We start from the raw sequence: 14,548 nt of genomic DNA on the forward strand, positions 1-14,548 counted from the left end.
CACAGAATTTTGAAGTCAGAGATGGTTGGAATAGCACTGACTGGGGACAGCAGAACCTTAGGCAAGCTGTGAAACCTGAGACTCACTTTCCTTATATATTAGAAGGGGTATAAATAATCGCACCCAGCTCCAAGGACTGTTACAAGTGAAAGATTGGAAGGATGGGAAAGCAACTGGAATGTTGGTGACCACAATAAGCCAAGATGACACCCATCAAACGGAGACCGCTTGTGTGTTGCCAGTTACTGCCACACAGGAAGGTTGGCCCCATGCTACCACAGCTTGGGATTCTTCAAGAGAAGCTGGAAACCTGGCTGTTAATGTTAGAAAAAGTCCCCCATTTAATGCACTGTACAGACCAAACAGAACCCACCGGCAGGCTGGATATGAGCCGAGGGCCTCTAGGCTGTGACCTCTTCCTTAGAATAGAGACGTCACCAGGGCAGACAGTCACAGAGAAAGCAGGCTGGGTGTTAAGAGCCAAATCTGAGCTTCATTCTCGGTAGCCAGGCGACCTTGGGCCAGTGATGGAACCACTGTGAGCCTCAGTCTCCTCGTCAGGAAAAGCATCACATCCACCTCACAGGCTCTGGTGAGGATGTGACAGGAATGTATGTATGAACAGGGAGACACACTTTTGGACAGAATAAGCATACAGCCTGCTCACTGCTGACGTTGCTTTGGTATCACTATCACTATCTCTAGTCCTCAGTGCCCAGGCATTCAAAGGGCAAATCTTCACTGTCAAAATGGCTATTTCCCCTTCCCAGCTCAAACTAGGTACAAACAAGCAAGTCCAATTAAGCCCCGCTAGGAGAGCTGTCTCATGGCAGAGTACACTAAGTGCCTAGTTATTAATGATTTTCTCCTGGCCACAGTCCACAAAGATGCCTTAATCTTCCCCTTAATGAGAACTCCTTCAGCAGCCCTGTCCCTGTGGGATTTGCCCTGGGCTGCCGTGAGGGGCTGCTTTTTATTATTTTGGGGGGGCCAGGTCACCTGCAGGGAGCAGTGTCCACCTTCGCTCCCCAACTGCCCTACGTCGGGTGGAAGAGGGTGCTTTGGCTAACAGTTATGAGCACTTTCTTCTCCAAGACCTAGAAATTCTTGTGCTTTTGTTAGTTTTTCTTTTTTTTAGAATTCCTAAAAATCCCCTCATTTGCCACCAAATGGTGTGGGTGATGCTATAATTGATGAAGCAGTATGATCCCTCAGGAAAATCTCCATAAAATATAAGACTTCCACAGAACCTGAGGCAATTTTATCACACGCAGGAGCCCCAGAGGGCAGAGAGCGAGCTCGGGTAAGCACTGCGAGGTGCTGTAATTCAGCTTTCCTCAATCTTTACCATGTCCATGAGTCAGCTGGGGACCCTGTTAAGGCCTGAAGCCAGATTCACTAAGTCCAGGGCAGGGCCCAAGACTCAGCATTTCTAACAAGCGCCCATGAGATGCAGACACTGGAGGTTCCTGACCCAGGTTGAATCAACAGGACCCTCCTCCTTTGCTTCATCTCAGTGTCTGTGCAAATGTCACCTCCTCAGAGAGCCCTCTCCAGACCACCTTATCTAAAATGTAATTATTTGCTGAACAAGGGCAGGAACCCTGTCTGTCCTGTTCACTGTATCCCCAGCACCTGTCGAGAGCCTGGAACAAAGCAGGCCCTCAAATATTCGTTCAGAGGTGAGATCCCAGCATGAAAGCTGAGGAAAATGAAACTCAGGGAGCCAGAGTCTTCTGCCCAAGGTCACACAGCTAGGCAAAACCAGAGCAAGGCCACAGCCCAGCTCCCTCCGGACTTCAAAGCCCCAGCACACCAGAAAGGGAAGCAAAGTTTGTTTACAACCCGCTTCCTCCCTAGAACTTCGGTGTTGAAGGCAGGAACACAAGTCTGTTCTGCTTGATGGAGATGCCTGCTGTGTGGACAATGCCGGGGCGGGGAACCATGTGGAAGCCAAGAGAATAGACGAGGTCCAGGAATGGCGGTATTTAGGGTGTCGTGGTGCTTTGGAACAAGGCAAATTCACTCTCCATGAAACAGACCAAAGGCAGTCTTTCCGCTTTGTGTCCGGCCTTTCCTCCTATCCAGACGTGACTGTCTCTCCCAGGAGCTCAGAGGTCTCCCAAGTCAGAGCACTGGAAAAGGAGCATGCCAGGGATTTCTAACTGCCAAAAAAGAATCTTGTGCCATAACCCAGAAATGGTTTTCCCTCTTCTCCAAAAAGTCACCCAAGAGCATGCTCATGAGGGAAAACGAAGGGGCAAAAAGCAAGAAACTGTTTCCTTTCCAGCCATGAATGGAAATGCCATAAAAACCCCATTCACGGAGGCTTTCGGCTGCTAGTGGGCAAATTGCTTGGGCATGAAATACCATCTCAGCCTCATGAAAGGCTCTCTTTCCAAAAGAAAGGCTCCATAATGGGCTGAAAATAAAACACTTGTTTTCCCCTCACCAAACCAGTTGGGTTAACATCGCTGAAGGTTCTGCAAGATGCAGAGGCCCTGACAATCTGAAGTGACCAGCAGATCCCACAGCCTCTAGTGAGCTCGTTATGCTTCTTCCCAGGCACTAGCTGAGGGGAAGCTCAAAATAACTGACAAGAGTAGCTAATATTTATCGTGGACCTGGTATAGGGCAAACAATGTGTTTTCAGTATCTGGCTTAATCCCTACAATAAAGTTGTGAGGAAAGTACCATTATGATGCCCATTTAAACGGGACAGGAAAACTGAGGCCTAGGGAGAATGACTGACTGAAGGTCAGATTGGAAGCAGGGGACTCTGGCCACACCCCTACACTGTACCACTGCCCTACAGGCCTCTGATCAGAAGTTGACCTGAAGGCTCCAGAGTAGGGGAGGAGCCAGAAATCACTCTCCTGTTCATCACTCTGCCTTCCCACCCCCAGTGGAGCATAGGATGGATCAAACAGGAAGTGATCAGCAGTGCTGTCACACTGGATTTGCCTGACAAAATCAAGCTTCCACATGTGTTCCCACATATCGCCCCTTTCACATTTGGGACACCCCAGGGGCCAGTCCAGAGCCACCTACTGGGACGACAACATCAGCGGGACTGATGGATGCCTATGTCTGCCCATTACATATTTATAAGGTCACCCGGCCTTGCATCCGACACAGAAGTTATTAAATGCTCGGGAGCCATAAGGGCTGCGCTCAGTGCCCTGAAACAAAGGCAAAGAGGCTGCCAGCCCATCAGAGGCAAGAACAAAAGCATTAATTTCTGAAGGAGCCGGCTGGGAGCTTCTTTAGAACTGGGTGCCCAGCACACATGAACAATTGGGAAAAAGGAGAGAAGTAGGAACAGAGTCAGGGGAAAAGAAAAAAAATCAAAGCAGGCTTTCTCCCTAGTATCCAGAAACAGCCTTCTTCAAAGGGGCATGGGGGAGTGGGGGGGAGTTGGGGGGTGGAGTGGGGGTATGGGGGTGGGGTGGGGGGTGAGGGAGAAAGGTGCAATAAGCAAAGAGAGAATGGGTTACAACGCTGAAGAATTTTGTCCTGTCACCAGTTTTGCCTTTTTATGAAGTTGCCAAGAAGAACCTCTCTCTTCTCTTTGTATTACCAAACAGAGCCTGTCAGCCTGCACCGTAACTTTTCCCAGCCAGAGCCTCAGCAGCCAGATGCACTGGGAGGGCACCCAGATTCCTTGTCCCCCAAACATAATCATTCCAATCCAGGCTGGGGCTGCCTGGAAGTCAACATTCACGGCACATTAATAAGAAACATCTGGCCACCGAAGAGGGTTGACACAGCACAGGCGGGCAGTGGTGGGTTTGCGGTTAGGACCCAGAGTTACAGAGGCTGAATTAAAAACACAATTGGAAAACACCAGCTAGTCCCAGGAATCCTACATATGCAGTACCGTGGCACTTGGAAAAACTGTGCTGCCTAAGTCAAATCATTTGGTACAGAGTGACTTAGACTCACAGAGGGTGGTACAAGAGACCCCAAACTCTCACATCAGGGAAATGCAGCCAGAGCCAGGCCCTCCTGCATCCACAGTGTCTGGACGCCACTTCCACCTCCAATATTTGTAGCAGATGTAGTCCCTCTCTTAAAGGAACAGCCTTTGCATTCTTTCCATGTGACTTCAAGTGCATTTAAAAGGCGAAAAATGCACGTGTGTGCATATATACACATATGTGGATTTATCTGTGTAGCTTCCCCCTGCAGTGGTGCTGTCTCCAGGAATCCCACATAAGGGGTCCTACCTCCATTTATGCAAGGCAAATCCCGGGCACTGGTCACCACAGGCGTTACATGGCTGGCCTCTCTCAATCCGCCCCAGTCCGGTCAACTTCAAAACAAAAAGACAACACAAGCATGTTTCCACCACCCGGCTTCCTCCAGAGCCCCACTTGTGTCCCAGGCAGGATGGCCTGCCTTTCTCACCCCATCTCCTCTGATTCTACTTCAAAGCTCCTCTTGACGTTGGGGGATTGGGGGCAGGCGCTGCAGGGCCCCAGGGGTGGTCTCCCGCCTGGGGACGGCTGTGCGGACCCAGTTCGGGCTGCCTCTGGCGTGGGCACCAAGCCACTAAGAAATGGCCCTGGCTGGGGCTTTGTCTCCCCCAGACACCTTGGTCACGGGTATCTAAGAAACAAAAGCAAGACCTTTCTGCTCCCCGGAGTCCCCGAGAGGCGACCATTGCGTGCTCTCCCTGAACCAGGCTGATGCTCCCGGGAAGGGAGCAGCACGGGACACCCCCGAAACCGCCCCAAAGTCAGGTTCGCGGCTAGAGCTCCAAAAGGCTGGACGCTGGGGCTTGGGTACGGGGATTCCGACCTGCCTGAAGGGAAGGGGCAAAGGAGGGGGCTTCCCTGGGCGCCCCCGGACTGTGACACTCAGGGTCACGGTTCCCAGCCCGGCTTTTCCCGGGACTGGGGATCCGGACTTAAAGCCTGCAGCCCCCACGAGCGCTCCCGCGCGCCCGGGCCGCAGCCCCGCGCGCGGGGCCGGCTCACCTGGGGCCACAGGTGCGCGGCCGCGGGGCGGAGGGCGCCTGCACGGCGCGCTCGCGGCGGGACGCGGCACCCGGACCCTGGCCCCGCTCGGGCGGGGGACACTCACCGAGCGGCTGGAGAGTCTTTTCCGGGAGCTCCGGCTGAACATGGCCGGGCGGCTCCGGCACGCAGCGCCGTCCGTTCGGCCGTCCGTCCGCACCGCGGCCGCGAGGGCGGGTCGCCTGCGCGGGCACCCCGGGCGGCCGGTGGCCTGTCTCCGGCTCGCCGCGCCCGGCCGGCTCGGCAGCGCACGCCCGGCCCTCCGCCCTCGCCCGTGCCGCTCGCCCTCCCGCCCGCAGGTCCCTCCCCTCTCCCGGCATCCCCCCGCCCTCCCCGGGCTCGCCCCGCGGCCCGCGGGCCCTCCCCATCCCTCCCGGCGCGCGCCCGTCCGTGCCTATTTTCTCCCCTTCCCGGCTTCCCTCCGGCCCACCGGGGCCAACTCCCTTCCCTCACCTGGGCCCGCCTCCCCTCAAGGCTCTTCCCTCACCCTTGCCGCGGACGTTAGGGGCAGGGGACACCTCCAGGCCCCGCTCCTGTAGCCGGGATATGGGGGGGGAGGCGGGGGAAAGAGGGGGGAATTTTAAAAATTAAAACATAATTTCCCCAGAGTAAAAAAATCACCCATCTTAGTGCAGAGTTCTGGCAGTTTTGATTAATTCACACAGACTTCCAACCACCAGCATAATCAAGATACAGAAAAGTCCCATTACCCCCAAAATGGACTATTTTAAAAGTTTGTCACTTACAAATAATCTACTTCTATTTACTAAGTGTTGGTAGAGGAGGAAAAGGATGAAAAATGGCCCTGTCTACTTCCACCCTCATTAAGTAATCACCAACAGGGCAAGCTTGAAACCCCAGGGACCATGTGCTCATTCTCTTGCTAGCTCACCTTCTTCCTGAGTTCTTTCTGCTTGTCTCCTTACCATCCTAAAGGAAATCAGTCCTGAATATTCATTGGAAGGACTGATGTTGAAGCTGAAACTCCAATACTTTGGCCACCTGATGCAAAGAGCTGACTCATCTGAAAAGACCCTGATGCTGGGAAAGATTGCAGGCAGGAGGAGAAGGGGACGACAGAGGATGAGATGGTTGGATGGCATCACCGACTCAATGGACATGAGTTTGGGTAAATTCTGGGAGTTGGTGATGGACAGGGAGGCCTGGCCTGCTGGGCCATGGGGTCGCAAAGAGTCGGATACGACTGAGCGACTGAACTGAACTGAACTTTACCAATATATTAAAAAAAAAAATGATACAAGAGTACTAACCTCACAGCATTGTTGAGAGAAATGAATTAAGACATCTAACAGTTTTACATGTTATAAGAGGAGCCAACTGAGGGCTCATTTAATGATCAGCTGTTATAAAACAGAAGATTGCAAGCCATAGTGTCCACTTGGCATGGATATTTCAGCTCAAATACCACCTTCCTTTGAGGCAGGAGATAGATGGGCCACAGGCTCAACAGTTTCTCCCCTGTGGACAGAAACTCCATAAAAGCAGGATGATGGAGGAGGCTGGACCATGCCCAGGTAAGAGATAAAAGACTACATATTCCTCACTCTTGAAGTTAAGGAGGCCTCCCTGGTCACACATGCACTGAAAGGCCCCTCAGAGGTCAGAAGGAAGGGGCGTTACCTCATAGTAAGTGATGCAACTACCCATAGGCCTCTTCGCTAGAATCCAGCTTGGCTAAGAGGTGCGCATGCCCACATGGGAGGATCCTGAGATAAACCAAATACAGACTCAGAACCAGGCAAATCAAAGCGACTGGCCAAAGGAAACCTGGAAGAAATGCCCCGTAAAAGTGAATCAGACTATCACAAGGGCGAGACTCTCTCTCAGCCCAGCCGTGTGTCCAACCACATTGTACTTTAACTTATTTCACTACTTTCCATCTTTGTGGGAATTATTTTATGCAAAATTGAAGAGCTAGGGCATTGTCACTGACTGTGGTTTAGTGGCTAGGATTCGGTATTCTGCCAAAACCTGACCTCAATCTCTGGATGGGGAACCGAACCCCCACATCAAGATGCTGCAGGTAGAGGACATCCGAGATCACTTCAAGAGAACTTTCCTGATCCCCTATGGTGACATCTCTCACACACACGCCCTCATATGGCACGTAGCATACGATGAAATGATCTCGTTTACCTATTTGTCAAAAGAAGACATTCTTGTCCATGTCAAAATCCCAGTTTAGTATTTTTCCAGGTGAGACATTGAACTTGAGTGAAGAAAAGCAGCTTGCCTGGGGTAAAGTAGCAAATTAGTGGCTAAGCCAGTCTACCTATACCCCAAATCCAAAACAATAAAATAACGCAGCTTATATGTATATATACATATATACCTTCTGTGTATGAGGTATGTATTAGGGCAAGGTTTGGTTTGAGTTCCAGGCCAGAACTAGTGTGAAGCCAGTGAGGTCTTTGCCTGAGGAGCAAAATTTACAGGGGCACCCACAAACTCAGTAATCAAGATTTTTAGGCAATGATTTAAAGAGTCAAAATTAATACAAAAAAGTCCATGATGAACAGAATGTCATTTTAAAGATAGGATCCTACCCTACATGTACACATCCTTGTCTGAGTCACCTCACCCTAATCCTAGCCCTGGGAAAAATGCTTCAAAAATCGATCACCTCAACAGTCGACTCCCCTCTATGGCATTTTCTACTTACCCACCACCCGCCATCACCCGTGGAGGGTATGCTTGCAGAGGGCAAACTCCATGGCTCATTCCTCTCTTTATTGCCCAGGCCTAGCACGGGTCTGGCCCATTGTAAATGCCTCACATTTGTTAACTGGCTAAATAGAAGGCAGTAGCTTTGGTAGGGGTGGGGGCAGGGAGTGTGAGCAATTCAAAACCCAGTTATAATCAGTACTAGGCCAGGACGCTCACCTGGCCTTCTCAGCGGGTGACCACACAGCCATCTCTGCCCTGCACTGCATGTGGCCTTGTAACTGGCAGAAGCAGGTCGGGAGGGCAGTGTTCACATGGCAGCTATGGCCCATTTGCACTTTAATTATAAAGATGTTTGGCGAAGGTCAGTAACAAAACCAGTGCAGTACAAGCTACTAACAGATGGAGGGAATGATCTCCATTCAGAGGAACCAGCACCTTTTCCGAACTACCTGGACGGAACCACACGGGCCGGGGCAGTACCCCTGCCCCATGTCTTGCTCCTGGGTGGATGTGGGTGGTGGAGGAGGCAACGCCCTGGGGATACATGGTTTGAGTTTTCCCAGACCTTGACTTTTGTTACTTGATCAAGGAGAAGAGATGTGCGTAGTCTCCACACGTTGATCAGAACACAACACATGTACAAGACCCAATTCCACTGTACAAAGAGGGCGCCGAGACTGTTTGCCCTCCCACCTGCCATAAAAGCCTCTCTCTGTGGATGAGTCCCCCTGGGTCCCTCTCTTCACAGCAAGAACAAGTTATTTATAATACACCGGAGGCTCACTTATGAGTGGCAGTATCTTACGTATCTATTCAACAACCACTTTATCTTGCTTAGGAAGATAAAGCGTAGTAACCCAGGAAGGAAAATGTACTCTCACTGGCAGCTATACATGAACACTAGACAATTTTATTTTGCTTTATCACCGCGTTTGCCCTTCACAGACATCTTTGATGTATGTTTCTTTTTCATCTCTCAAGGCAATACAATACAATTACTAGCAGAACTTGAAGAAATCATCCTCCAGAACTACTGACATGGGCAGATGCCTTTGCTGTACTATGAAGCAGAAATGCAAAACCAGTGTAAACTGTTGGGCTTTAACTAGTCTTAAAAGGCATACATCAAGAAACTGGAAAGAAACACAAAATCTTACAATGGACTGATGGTGAAATGATATTTTTTTTTCTTTTTGGCTTTTAAATGTGCATATGTTCATTTTATAGTCAGAAATGTAAACGTACTTACTAGATTGAGAATTGTGTCCTTGTTGTCTGAAGCCTTCTAACATCAAATGTGGATCAAGTGAGGCAAGGGGCTGTTTCCCTCTCCTTCTCTTGGTCTACATGTGCCTGTCTTCCATATTTTGACTTTTACATTTTTTTCTTGTCTAAGGCTGTGACTGTTAAACCAAGTGAGGCCACTGACGCCCTCTTCCTACACAACTGCAGGAAAGCTCAGGGATCTGTCCACACAGTACTGTCTAAGATAGAGAAGAACAACACAACATCTCAGCACGGCCTCACCCATGTGCGTATTTCTTTCTAGTACTTCCTAGAAACAATTCTAAGTGTTTCAACAGGGCTAAAATCTCCAAGAACAGCAAACAACACTTAGAAGCTCCATTAAAGCCTCTTCCTAATCAGAAGTCTACAAACAATATTTTGAAAAAGACCATGTAAAGTCACGTGTGGTGAGGGTTTGGATGGAAGTAACTAGAGACACTGTTCTCTTGCAGGGGGATTATATGAGACCTTTTCCTTTCTTCCCAATGCACATGCTTCTGAGGTCTATAAACTTTCTTGTATGAGCATGAAACTGACATAATCATCAGAAAAAATTAAATCAAGAGAGAATTAGAATAAAAAGTGTTGGCAGGCTAAATATTTCACAGGGCTTTAAATCATTTTAGATTTATCAATATAATCTAATATGTATAAAGCAAAAATGTTGGAAATGATAAAAAGTGCTACACTAGGCAGTCAACATCTTTCTCTTTGAAAAGCCTTAGGATTCTGCAGAGACACTGGCCCAGCTTAACCTAAAATTTAAATTACAAAAAAAGCACAAATATGTGGTAAATGGATAGTCATGACAGTGTTGCTTCTAAGAGGGAAAATAAAAATCACATACAATCTAAATATTTGTCAGACCACCTGTTAAATAAATAGCAGTGTATCCTTCCAATGGAATTCTACCCAGACATTAAAAATGAAGTTGTAGAACATGTATCTTGTTCCATTTGGAAAGCAGGTTATAAAATTAGCAATATGAGTTCTTATTCATAAAAGATTTTGGGTACCTGTTACACTTTCAAAAATACACATATATTTGAATATTGAAAAATCTATAGACTGTAATAAAAAATACTATAAACTGTGATCAGTTGTTTTGAGGTTTGAGTTTCAAGTGATTTATAGTTTCCCTTTTGCTCATCTAATTTTTATAAAATAAGTGTTCACTCCTTGTACAATAAATAAAGGTAAAAATATAAAATGTATAAATAGTTACATAACTTTTCAAAGTTCTAGAAGATTAGGAGGTTCTAGGTGGTAGACTGTAGATGGTTTTTAACCTACCTATTGTTTCTGTAAGAAACATGTATTGTTTTGAATTAAGAGGCTTTTGAATTTGAAAATATGATGGATTTTACATATGCACACATAATTGTGTTGTAAGACAAATAGCAGTATGCTGGGGAAGAGGAATTTCAGGTTTTATGTCTTTGCAATTGTCTAAGTTTTTCCCCGTGACATGTATGTCTTTTGTAATCACAGAAAAAAATGTTTTTGTTTTCTTTTCTTCTAATGCTCCCTTCAACCATGCACATGAGGCTCTGTTCCTCGTTTTCCTAGTACCCTTATAAACGCACAGAGATGCAACACTGACTGTTTAAACGATCCCTTGCACTCAGATAGCAGTCTACTATTTGCAAAGTACATTCATAGATATCATATCCCAACCCCGAGACTCCCAGGAAGGGCAGAAGAGGACACAGATGCTCGCCAAGATGTGTGATCTGCCATCACCCAATGCTGTTGACAGAGGCGGCTGAGGAAAGAATGAAGCCTAGCTCTGTTACCCCAGGTTCTCCTGATGTGTTCCTACCTTCGGGGATGACTGTCCATTAAAGCTGTCTCTCTCCCACTCACACATCCACACAAACACACACAGAGTGTCCAGGGTTCCTCACAGGCCTGAGAAGGATGGGGTGCATCCAAGGGGGCATCTTACCCCAAAGCACGCCTGAAGGACCAGTATGCTGGGGATGGTGCGTGAACATCCTTCTCCATTGACTACCCTTGTTTCCACTTCCTCCCCAGCCTCTTTTCCCCTCTGCTCACCTTCAAGGCTGCCCCTTTCTTCCAGCTCTCAAGTCGTGGTCACATTGTTTTCCAGTCGTGCCTTCAGTCACGGGAATAGCAATCATGTAAAGGAGCTTCCTGGCATTTCCTCAGTTGCCTTAGTCTGTGCTTGAAAAGCATCCTGCAAATGAAGACAGTAGTTTGATATAGGAACTGGTACTTCTCTCAATCCTAAGTCAAAAATAAAATCTAACCCCAGTTCCCACTCTCCTACTTAAGGCCTCTTTACCTCACCAAGATACAGAGTTATTCAGTGGTTCTCAACCTTTGCAGGATTATACTTCCTGATGGTAGACACTAAGAGGGCTCACTTGAAGGAATTAGACGCTCAAGACAAGACTAAATGGGTCAGCAATCAGGACAAAGCAATCGCTCTTAGAAGGAAAGGCCTACGGTTGCCCTTTTCCTCTTTAGCATTAACCAGCTTGGATGGAACAGAGTGTATCAAACTTGGCTGCACCCTAGGAATGACTTGGGGAACTCATAAGAATCCCAGTGCCCAGGTCACACCCCAGGCCATCAAAATCAGAGTCTCCCGGGGTGTGGCTCAGTCATCAGCATTTTATGAACTCCCCCTGTGATTTCAGCCTGCAGTCACAAAGCAGAACCACCGACTCTGTGACTCTTCAGGCAAAGGCTTCTCACAGGCAGCTTGTCTGGCTGTGATCTGCACCTGCTCTGCTTTTTTCCTTCCTTCCCAAAGCTGTGCCCAGCTCTGTACCCATTGGAATAAGCTGCTCAACATCCAGGTAATGGGTGATAACACATACCTAAAGAGGGCGGGTCCGGGTTTCTAGGGAACCTTGTGTTTGCTATGCTTGGGTATAGATAACCAAGCGTGGAGCAGATAGGACAGAGCTGAGCTCTGCTCCAAAGGAGTAAAAGGCTGGGTGGAGGCTGGGGTTGGTGATAGAGGACAGTCTCCTTATTTGCTGTGCATTCAGGTTTTCAGGGGGAGATGTATAGCTAATGAGGACTGTTCAAGGGAAATGTGGCACAGTGCCTGATGTAGCCCCCACCCCAAGACATAAGGCATCTTCCATAAAATATTTGCAGATACTTGGCATACTGAGATCCTGGAAAGGGGCTGAGCTTTGTGTCAAGGCTGGTCAAGCGCCAACTCTGAGCTGACTGCTGGTGACAAGCCTATACCTGGGCTTCAAGAGTCAAAACTCACTCAGCAACACTAACGATGCTCATGGGTGAGATTGTATTGGAGCATGTGTGCTGGGCTCAGGGCCTCCTGATGGAGGGAGACTGACTGCATAGAGAGCCAAGGTGACTTCTGTGCTCCAATTCAGTAGCCTCTGTGAGCACAGAGAACAATCAAATCCACGATGTTCGTGAAAGAAACGTGCTGAGTCGCTTCATTTGTGTCCGACTCTTTGCATCCCCATGGACTGTAGCCCACCAGGCTCCTCTGTCCGTGGGATTTCCCAGGCAAGAATCCTTCTCCAGGGGATCTTCCTGATTCAGGGATTAAACCCGCATCTCCTGTGTCTCCTGCATTGCAGGCAGGTTGTTTACCCACTGAGCCATCAGGGAAGCCCTACAGCCTCCAATTCCCCCCAGATGGCATAGATTTCATGTCTACCATTTACTGTTGGTTCTTAGACAAATTATTCAAAGGCCCAAAATGCTTCAAAGAGTTAAGTTATCATGTCGGTGACCCAGGATTTTAGCGTTTTGTGACAGCTTCATCAAATGGATCCAATCTTTCAAGATTTCAACCAACTGCCTTCTCTTTCCTACCATTTTCATGAACTTTTTCCTCTTAAACTAGCACCCCCCCCCCAAAAAAAAAAACCACCTGATCTCATATCTTGAAAAGATACTTTCTTGAATCTTTCTAGCTAGGAAAGGTGCCTCTTTTCTCTAGGCCAGCAGTTTTCAACCCAAGATGCACGTAAGAATAACCTGAGCAGTTATTTGCTTTCATATCTCATAACTGGCCCCATCCCAGTCTCTTATAAACATGTGATTCCTGAGGTGAGACTTAAAAATGGAGAGTGTTAAAGCTCTCCAGGTGAGTCTGAAGTCCACTCAGGTTGAAAAGCTTTGAATCTGTGTTTTCCCCCACGATTTCTTTCCTCATGTGCCTAGATTCCCCTTCCGTCTGCCAACTACGTCATGCTCATCCTCCACTTCCCGCATTCTTCGTACTCAAAGCAGAGAGTACGCTGCTTCTACGTGGGTGACAGAGGAGGGAGACAGATCAGGTTGATGCTTTGAATTCCTTGTTCTCCAAAGGTGATGTCAGCAACCAGCAGTCTTGAAATGACTACCTGGAAACTCACTTACATGACATAATCCTGCTAACTCAGAACCTGGATTTACACAAAATCTGCAAGTGGTATGAATACACTTGAAATTTGAGAAGCAGTGCTCTAATTAACACGTGGCCCCACAGCCTCGTCACAGGACCACCCTGAAGCATCAGGACTGGAATTCTACCCTCCAAACCCTCAGTCTCTCACGGTACTGGTCCTGCATGAAGCCCTGTCCTACATATGCTGCCACAGACACCGATTCATTTCATGCTTATGACAGCTCTGTGGGGCTAGTTTATTATTATTATCCCTAAATGAAAGAAAACAAGGCTCAGAGAAGTGACATGGTTTGTCTAAGCTAATAAGTGACAGGGGCTTCCCTGGAGACTCAGTGGTAAAGAATCCTCCTGCCAATGCAGGAGATGTGGGTTTTATCCCTGGGTCAGGAAGATCCCCTGGAGAAGGACAATGGCAACCCACTCCAGTATTCTTTCCTGGAACATCCCATGGACAGAGAAGCCTGGAGGGCTGCAGTCCATGGAGCTGCAAAAAGAGTCAGACACGACTTACTGACTAAACAAGTGACAGAGCTGAGATTCTGGTAGAGGTCTGTTTGATTTCAAAGTTGGTTTCTTTTACAACAAAGCAGAAAGTCAGGTGCTTTTCCCAGAGTCAGGCAGGCACACAGAGCAGGTGAGATTGCTCATGCCATCCTAGCCCATCTGGCTTTGCACGGAAACTTGCTAGATCCCCTCTCTGATGACACCAGAGAAGATGAGATGAGCTGTCCTGCTCCAGCGACACATCACTGTCTCACCTTGGAAACGACCAAAAGGAGAGTTAAAATGGTGTTCACAGCACCGCTGAGAACCCTCCAGAGAGCATGGTCTATTTGGCCCCTTCCTGGCAGAATTCTCCTGGATATGGAGTTCATTTCCTCTTCAGCAGAGAATCAGATCTCTTGAGTATTAAAGCTCATACTTGTCTTTCGTGTTCTTTCCTTCAAGCCAAAAAATCATCAAACCAGATGGCCCTTTCTCTGTCATGAGCAGGAGAAGCACAGTTTAAAACAGTTGTAAAAAACAACTGAAAACCGAGTTTTGAACAGTGAACCTTCCCACCTAGCATACAACCAGGTCCGTATATGGCCAAGGTGCTGAGTGAAATCACTTGCTTTCTGGCCCACAAAGCCACCTCTTTCAT

The 14,548-nt window shown here is 48.1% G+C and overlaps 1 protein-coding gene across 2 annotated transcripts in view; it reads right to left on the minus strand.

Moving 5' to 3' along the window:
* PRICKLE2 (prickle planar cell polarity protein 2) overlaps positions 1 to 14,548 on the minus strand; it is a 384,940-nt gene that overhangs the window by 350,793 nt on the left and 19,599 nt on the right. The window contains exons 2-3 of one of the 2 annotated variants that reach the window (XM_088831558.1): positions 11,055 to 11,196; positions 4,230 to 4,315 (exon numbers count right to left, since the gene is read on the minus strand). Coding sequence is in view for 1 of the 2 variants with exons in the window: in XM_055414259.2 (XP_055270234.2) it covers positions 4,230 to 4,315; positions 5,089 to 5,130 (128 nt within the window). In the remaining variant the exon portion in view is untranslated. Of the gene's footprint in view, positions 1 to 4,229; positions 4,316 to 5,088; positions 5,265 to 11,054; positions 11,197 to 14,548 lie in introns of those variants that run through there. The other variant, XM_055414259.2, reaches the window with a different exon arrangement.

This window comes from Moschus berezovskii, chromosome 24, assembly GCF_049115385.1.
Source record: "Moschus berezovskii isolate FMDL1 chromosome 24, NW_MosBer_1.0, whole genome shotgun sequence".
NCBI lineage: Eukaryota > Metazoa > Chordata > Mammalia > Artiodactyla > Moschidae > Moschus > Moschus berezovskii.